The sequence below is a fragment of the Populus euphratica genome, unplaced genomic scaffold (genome assembly GCF_000495115.2).
Source record: "Populus euphratica unplaced genomic scaffold, PopEup_1.0 scaffold220.1, whole genome shotgun sequence".
NCBI classification, from domain to species: domain Eukaryota; kingdom Viridiplantae; phylum Streptophyta; class Magnoliopsida; order Malpighiales; family Salicaceae; genus Populus; species Populus euphratica.
The window spans coordinates 65,860-73,953 of record NW_011500103.1 but is presented as its reverse complement, the minus strand read 5'-3'; the positions used below and the strand labels follow the sequence as shown (position 1 = coordinate 73,953).

General features: G+C 28.1%; 1 protein-coding gene and 1 long non-coding RNA gene across 2 annotated transcripts; both read left to right on the top strand.

The window, feature by feature from the left end:
* The first annotated feature begins 3,059 nt into the window (after positions 1-3,059).
* Positions 3,060-6,949, top strand: LOC105109522 (uncharacterized). The gene is made up of 4 exons (XR_839271.1): positions 3,060-3,208; positions 3,282-3,303; positions 5,624-5,772; positions 6,514-6,949. It is a non-coding gene; the product is annotated as an uncharacterized LOC105109522 (long non-coding RNA).
* A 129-nt stretch (positions 6,950-7,078) lies between these two features.
* On the top strand, positions 7,079-8,023 carry LOC105109523 (TMV resistance protein N-like). Its single transcript, XM_011004258.1, has 2 exons — positions 7,079-7,145; positions 7,416-8,023. Exon 2 carries the CDS (start codon positions 7,450-7,452, stop codon positions 7,948-7,950), a length of 501 nt encoding a protein of 166 aa, XP_011002560.1. The 5' UTR covers positions 7,079-7,145; positions 7,416-7,449; the 3' UTR covers positions 7,951-8,023.
* Positions 8,024-8,094: the final 71 nt, after the last annotated feature.

Below are 8,094 nucleotides of genomic sequence, written 5' to 3'. Positions count from 1 at the left end.
CACTTCAAGAGCTGGTTTTAGATGGTTGCTCAAATCTTACGAGCCTGAATATGGAGTTAGAGCATCATCAGGGGCGCAAGTTGCTTCAAAGTGATGGAATTGTTGCAATTACATCATTCATTTCATCTCTTCCATTGAAGGTATTCTTCCCCTCTAGGTTTTCAACGAGGAAAATGTTGAGATTTACCTCTTTTTCAATGCCACGCTTCTTGGAGAGTCTAGATTTAAGTGGAACTCCAATTTGTTTTCTTCCAGAAAGCATCAAGGATCTTGGTCTACTCAGACGCCTATATTTAAGAAATTGCAAAATGCTTCAGACACTCCCAGAGCTTCCATCCCATTTGTATTCGTTAGATGTGTCTTTTTGCTATTCACTGAAAAGACTTGCAAATCTGTTCACAAGGTTTTACGAGGAGGTAGAAGAGGATAAATGGCTAATTCAGAATGAGTTTGTAGATAACTTTTCATTCAAAATATCCTCACCTCCTGCGCACCGGATATGTGGCTTTAATCTGTTCTCAAGGTGTTGTATGATGTCAGGGTACGATGGCTCTAGTCATGTTTATCTTGAAATCAGGAACAATACCAGTGGTCGATCCTTGCGTCATCAAGCCTCTATATTCCCTATGAGTTACAAGCGTGGTGTTCGTGAATTCCAATCGCTAATTCACAAGAAATTAGGGGTTGATGATCCTACATTTGATAATGGTGATGACGTGAGTATTTCAGTGCGTCTACAAGATCCAGCTTTTCAAATAAGGAGGACGATTGGTGTCCGATGGTTGCATGAAGAGGAAGGAAATGAAATAGTTCTCTTTTTTTCTTTTTTCTTTTTTCTTGAAAAGCTTATCATGAAATAGTTTTGTATCTCTAGTGATCTTCCTCCTTTCTTTGTCTAGCATGAGATCTTTATTTATAAATATCTATAATGGCTTTCACATTGAAAAATGTAATAGGATATTATTTTATTAATTAATTTTTATTTATAAAATCTTATGTTTATAATAAGTTGTATTAAATATCTTATTTTATGTGTCAATTTTCTATTGACCAAAATATATGTAAAGGTCCATTTTTTTCATGTTAATTTTATCTTTTTTATTTCATTTTTTATGTAAAAATAAAAATAGCGCATGGTGAAATTTGATTAGTAATTTTTTTTCTGTTTCTATATATATCCTCACAAGATAAGTTCACTTGTAATAAAAAATCTTTAAAATATAATTGAGAGGGTTTTATAATTTGAATATATTTCATTTTAATTAAAAATTAAATTGATTTTATTAAATTTTCACAATAAATTAATATAGATATTTTTCTTGTAAAAATAAAATATAATAATCATCAAAATTAGAAATTTAAAATTTAATTTTGATTGAAAATTACCAAATTAAAAAATAGAGTTAAAATTCAATAACAGAAGTGGAAATCGTAAAATTTTCTTTTCATAAAAAAACAGTTACTTTGAGATCTTGGTTTGAAAGTCTCGTTATCCTGAATCAAAAGACGCAATCTGTTCATGATTTCGATTAATGATCGATGCAATTGAATCAGTTTTCATATACCAGCACTGCATTGTCACCCATCACCTCAAACATTATAACCCTTTTTTTATCAACATTATGAGGATCTTGGAATGTGTTTTCGTCTCCCTGGTTTTTGACAGCAACAGTTGTTCTAGGAGACGCGAAAGCCACAAAGTTCTAACCACTTCGACTTTTTAATGGTTGCCTGTTGGAGCTATATCATGGGATGCTCTGTTGGCAGTGATGGAGGTATTCAAAGCTCGACCTATGTTGCACATACACAACGTTAGCTTCTGTAGATTTTCTAACTTCACAGGGGTGAAGGCAAAGGGAGGAATAAAAACATGCTCCGATCTGATTCTCTTCAAGTTGGATACAGAACCAAGGAGTAGGACATTATTTAATTCTGTTGGATTCTCCATTCTCTTTATGAGCCCTGGTGAGGTGTGGTTCTTTCTTCGAACATTAAGAACCAAGACCTTAGCTTCAAGTGCTTGTATGAAGCACCAACTTGAAGCAAAAAAAAAAGAAAGAAAAATCCTGAATTTCCATGTTATCTTTTTAAATTTTTTTAAAAAAATAAGATGCTAGGTGAAGTTCATAAAATCATTAATTTTTATTTCCCCACATTCTTTTACCCTTTCATATTTAATATATGAAATTGTGAACTACATGCAAGATGTTTTTTCAATATAAAATAAATTGGTATTTTTTCCAAAAAAAACAACAAAAATCTTTCTTTAAAAAATAAAATTTTATTTTAAATTGCATATGGCTATGTCTCTCAAAAATAAAATAAAAATCATATCTTGCTTAAAGAAAATTAAATACATGGTGTTTTAATATTTTCATATAAAAATTCAAAACATATATATTTACATGCATTTTGGATTTAATAATCAGTTTACTGAATTCATGAGAATTTAGCCAATATTTCAATAATATCTAAAATTTAATTCATGAGAATTAATAATAAATATTCTGGTATAAATGTTGGACATACAAGTAGGTTGATATTTAAATATCAAGATTTGACCAAAAAATTCTTAAAACTATTTTGAATATTCACTAAGTTTAATTGAGAATATTTCTCGCTACAACACACAAGTTGTGAAAAATCCTATTACCTTCCAAGATAATTAAATCTATTAGGCATCTTTATGGATTCTTTTCATAAGAATTTATTTAAATTCAGAGAACTATAATAAATTAAAAAATTATATTTATTCACACGAATAAATCTTCATCTTAAACGATAAATAAACCACATGTTAATAATTCATTAAACTTCAAATCATATTTAAATCATATAGTATAATTTATTTTAAGTAAATTATATTAAAAATTTTAATATCTTTTTCAGTCATAATAAGTTATTTGATAAAACTAATATATCTAAAGTTTTCCACCAAACTTAAAGCAAACAATTAGATAATGATTCTTTCTACACGGACACCACACGTAGACGTACCACATGGTCGACAAAATAAAACCAGCATAGATTCAAGAATTGATAATTATGAGTCTCAACCAGCATAAAAATGGGGATGTTACAACTTCTCTCTTTTTTCTATCTCTCTCTTCCTCTTCTGCTATTTATCTCGCCAACCAAACCTCCCACTCTTTCTTTCTCTTCTCTCTCTCATTCTCTCCTAGAGCACCGACCCTCTTTTCTCTAACAGGTATGGCTTCTCCTTCTCTTTTCCCCTCGGTTTGTTTAATTAACTCATAACATGTCATTTTTTTAATTCTCAGATTAACCCACAAGTAATATAAGGTAAGAATTCACCTATTTCTTCTCTAAGTTTTGTGTGTGTTTATTTTTTATTTTTTATGTTCTTAATTGTTTGAATTTTTTTTATATGAGAAAAATTTGTTAAATTTTAGTTTTTCTTCAATTAAATTAAAAAATAAAAAACCTAATTGAACTTTAAAAAGGTTTAAGTGGCTTCATTAGGAGCTAAAATGAAAGAAAAATAAAGTTTAGAAATCAATTTGTTAGAAATTAGAAGAATCAATAAGCCTAGGTACTTAATTGAAATTTGGTTTATGTTAATTAATGCAACTAGAGACTTAATTGAAGAAAAAACAAAGTTTGAGAATCAATTTGTGTCATGATTGCAATAATTAAAGGTTTAAAGACTAAAATGAAGGGGTGTTGAGGTTTTGAGAGGCAAATTAATTTAATCAAGGGTGAAATAAAAGAAATTAAAAGTATAAAAAGGCAATTAAGGTTGAAATTAAAGAATATTAAGACCAAGAACCATACTGTAAAAGACACTAAGAGCTCAATCAAATAAATCAAGTGGCATAATTAAAAAGATTATTAAAGATTGTGATCAATTGAGGGTTTGTTTGTGAAATAATAAGAAAATAGGGATCAAAATTAACTTTCACTTATTAAATTTTTTTAGGTAATTAGTTCATAATTAAAGTCCTGTTTGTTTGCTAGAAAATAATTTTCATTTGGAAAGTGAATTCCAGAAAAGTAAATTATTTTTCAATATTTGGTAGTGTAATAGCAAATAAGTTAGAAAATACTTTCTAGTATTTGGTTATGTTATGAAAAATAACCTGAAAAATAAATTTTTGATGTTTTATTTTTTTCAAGTCTATTAAAATAATAAGGAACAAACCTTACAAATTAAGAAGTTGAATGAGAATAAAATTGTTAAAAAAATATAATTTCATAAAATATCTCAAATAAAATAAATACTAATTAAAATAATAGAGATCAAATATAACAAATAAAAAAATTGAAAGATGAAGAAATTAATAATAATTACCATTTCATAAATAATATCAAATAAAATAAGTAACAATCAAAAGAATGGGAACTAAATTTGATAGATAAAAAAATTCAATTAAAAAATGATTAGGAAAAGACAAATAACAATTATAAAATTGAGGATCAAGGTTAATATAAAAATCAAATTCTAGGGGATGAAATTGAAAAAAACAATTCAAATGTCTATTGCAATCAAAAGTTTGAGGATCAAATTTGATATAATAAGCAAATAATATGATATTTTTATTGAAATTGAAAAGATATTTTCACAACTTCTGAAAAGTGTTTTTCATTAACTAACTTTTCTAATAATAAAAAAAATATAGAAAAGTTTGAGAAGTAGTTTTCAAAAAACTACTTTTGTCAATAAGGTGTTTTTCATTAACTAACTTTTCTAATAATGAAAAAATATAGAAAAGTTTGAAAAGTAATTTTCAGAAAATCACTTTCCATCAAACAAATAAGGTCTAAACTCATTTATATGCAATTGGCTGATTAACATACAATTTGAAACATAATAAAGGCTGCCCATTAAATATATGTATTAATAGAAAATAATCTTAAAAAATAATCTTAAAACTAGGTCAAATACAAGTTGAATGAACTCTTCACTCAATGATAAGAAAACAAATTAAATAAAATCAATTGGTTTGTAGCAATTAAATTTAAATTATTTTCTCTTGTATAGATGAGGTGTTGCTAATTTAAAAAAAAAAGGAATGGTTTATGACATTTTAATTTTTTTAATTTGTGTAGATATTAAGAAGAAAGTCAATTGTGTGTTATATGAACATGATCAATACCATTTTTTTGAGCAATGCTTTTGACAACCATGAATTGTTAGGTGTCGATCAAGAAAATAAGCACATGAGAGATAGACATCCACTTATAATAGGAGCTCGTCGAGTACCTTCAAAGTGAAATTTTAATAAATAATAATTAGCTTCACAAAAAAATTGTTAAAGGAATACAGTAATACCAACCACGAAGCGAAAGATTGAGGAAAGAGAGAGAAACAGAAATGATGTTAATAGTCATCAACTTCTCCTCTTAATTAGATTTTTCTAACTTGATTCTTACCTCATTAGCCATCAACTTAATTGTGGAATTTATTTTCTTTATATGCTGAAATAAAAATAATATTTTTATAAAACTAAAAATAATATTGTTTTTATAATATGATGTCAATAGCCATAAACTTCTCCTCTTAATTAGATTTTTCTAACTTGATTCTTACTTCAGGATGTCACTATATAGCCATCAACTTAATTGTGGAATTTATTTTCTAACTTTTTTCTTACTTCACCAGGTCAATAGCCGTCAACTCCCGGCACCAAAATTTTCCATGCATAACTGGTCATATGCCTAGACGCTCCGACTATCTGCTTCCCGCATTAGCCATGGAAAATTCCTCACGCGGAAACGTTCCATACCATAGAGAGAGAGTGGACTTCTAGGGTTGGTTGACTTGTCTTAAAATTACAACCCGCCCTTTCTCTCTCAATTTTAAAACCATGCACGTGTCTTGGCCCATTAATTGATTTGTTTTTTAATCTATGTATCGGGTTTGTTTTTGCACACATGATTAATCTTTCAAATTCTAAAGTAACCATCATATAAACTTTTGTATTTGAAAATATTTAAAAAAAAATTATATTTTAATATTTTAAAAATATTTTAATATATGATTTTAAAAATATTTTTTAAAAAATAAAAAAATATTATTTTAATATATTTTATAATAAAAAATAATTTATAAAGCAACTACTATCATATTTTCAAACATGCTTTTAAAATAAATTTCAGGTAATTATGGTATTTAATTAACTTAACTCAATTATTTTATAAAAATCAAATTATTTTATTATTTTATTTTAAAAATAATTATTCAATGTTGATTTGATTTAATTTTATTTACGATTAGAAAAATTTAATAAAATTAATTTTTTTAAAATTTAAAATTAATTTTTTTAAATTTAAATTTTATTTATAAAAAATCTAATTCAGGAGTGTTTTATATTGGAGAATAAACCATTAAACATCTCAAATTCTATAAATCTTAAGTTCTAAATAAACAAGAAATTAAATTATTTAAATGAAATGCTAATCTAAAAATTATACTAGCTCACTAATTTATTTAATTTAACCAATTGCTTTGTTTCCAATTAATTCTTTATAAAGCTACTTTACTTTCAACAGATTCAAATGATGCAACAAGAATTACAGGCCCTGGTAAACTTTCCAAGTCAGATATGAAGAGCCTTATCCTCCACGTGCCTTTTTCTTACTGGTGGGTGAAGTAAGAAGAACCGTGTGAGCTGATGGGAGGGATTATGTGTTGTGTGTGCGTCTAATGTCCCTTTTGGTAATTATAGCAAGAATTACAGGCCCTAGTATACTATACGCGTGATAAATGATTTGAGCAAATTAAAAAAAAAAAAAAGGTCCTCAAGCGGAAATGGCCCACACCACAGCGACTTCTGAGGCTTACTTTCCAACGTAATATTATTTTAGTATTTTTATATTTATTTTACATATTTTTAAAAAAATATTAAATAAAATATTAAAATATTCTTTCTCTTCCACAAATATTATTCTTACATATCTTCTAAAAACATCAAAACCAACAAAATTAAACCACAAAAAAATAAACCAATTAAACATAATCATATAAAAAAATAACATCAAATTTATTAAAAAAATAAAACACTTATTTCTTATAATATATAATAAAAAAACTATATTTATACCATTTAAAATAATATTTTATCAATTTACCTCTTCGAAATAACATTTTCTCTTCCAAGTGCTCTTACAAGTGAAGATTACAGGTACTCTCTCTTATCTCTTTTAGAATCACTTAAATTAATTCACTGTTAGAAACTAATTATTGATGATCTCATCAAACGATTTTCTTGGTTCAGCATAGAGATTTATCATATCTACAAATATTTTTCTGAAAGGGCATCGAGGAGTTGATTGCTGGGAAATAACTTGAAAATTGTCTTACAGAAAAAGTAGGATAATAATATATGAACACTTCGGCTTATTGGTGTGCTGTCGATCTTGAACTATCCTGCAACTCGTTTTATTTTGTTCAGATCTTTGAAAAGTCTTATCTTTGCTAGACTCGAAATGGCTGCTGGGAAATATCAAGAATCCTACTCTTCTCGGTTTGCTAATTGTAAATATCAAGTGTTCTTGAGTTTTAGAGGTGAAGACACCCGCAAGAACTTTACCGATCACCTCTCCAAGGCCCTGGTTGATGCAGGGTTTCACACATTTAGAGATGATGATGAAATTCGGAGAGGAAAGAATATACAGCTGGAGCTCCAGAAGGCAATACAACAATCAAAAATAGCGATAATCGTGTTCTCCAAAAACCATGCTTCGTCGAGATGGTGCCTGGATGAACTTGTAATGATCATGGAACGTAAGAGGAATGCTGACTGCATAGTTTTCCCAGTATTCTATCATGTGGATCCATCTGAAGTCAGAAATCAAACTGGGAGCTTCGCTGCAGCATTTGTGGAACATGAAAAGCACTTCAAGGAGGAGATGGAGCGGGTGAATGGGTGGAGGATTGCTTTGAAGGAAGTTGCAAATTTAGCTGGAATGGATTTACGAGATGGGTAAGTTGCATCTCTTGATGAAACTACACAAAGCATAAGACTAGAGTGATGGTCGTGAACTCTTAATTTCTTTAGGAGATGGGTAAGTCATAACTAGAATGCTGGTCGTGAACTCTTAATTTCTTTCAGTTAAGTGTACTGATAAGAA

What these genes read in the sequence shown, in the direction of transcription:
- LOC105109523 (XM_011004258.1), top strand. Translation starts at nt 7,450, where the DNA reads ATGGCTGCTGGGAAATATCAAGAATCCTACTCTTCTCGGTTTGCTAAT.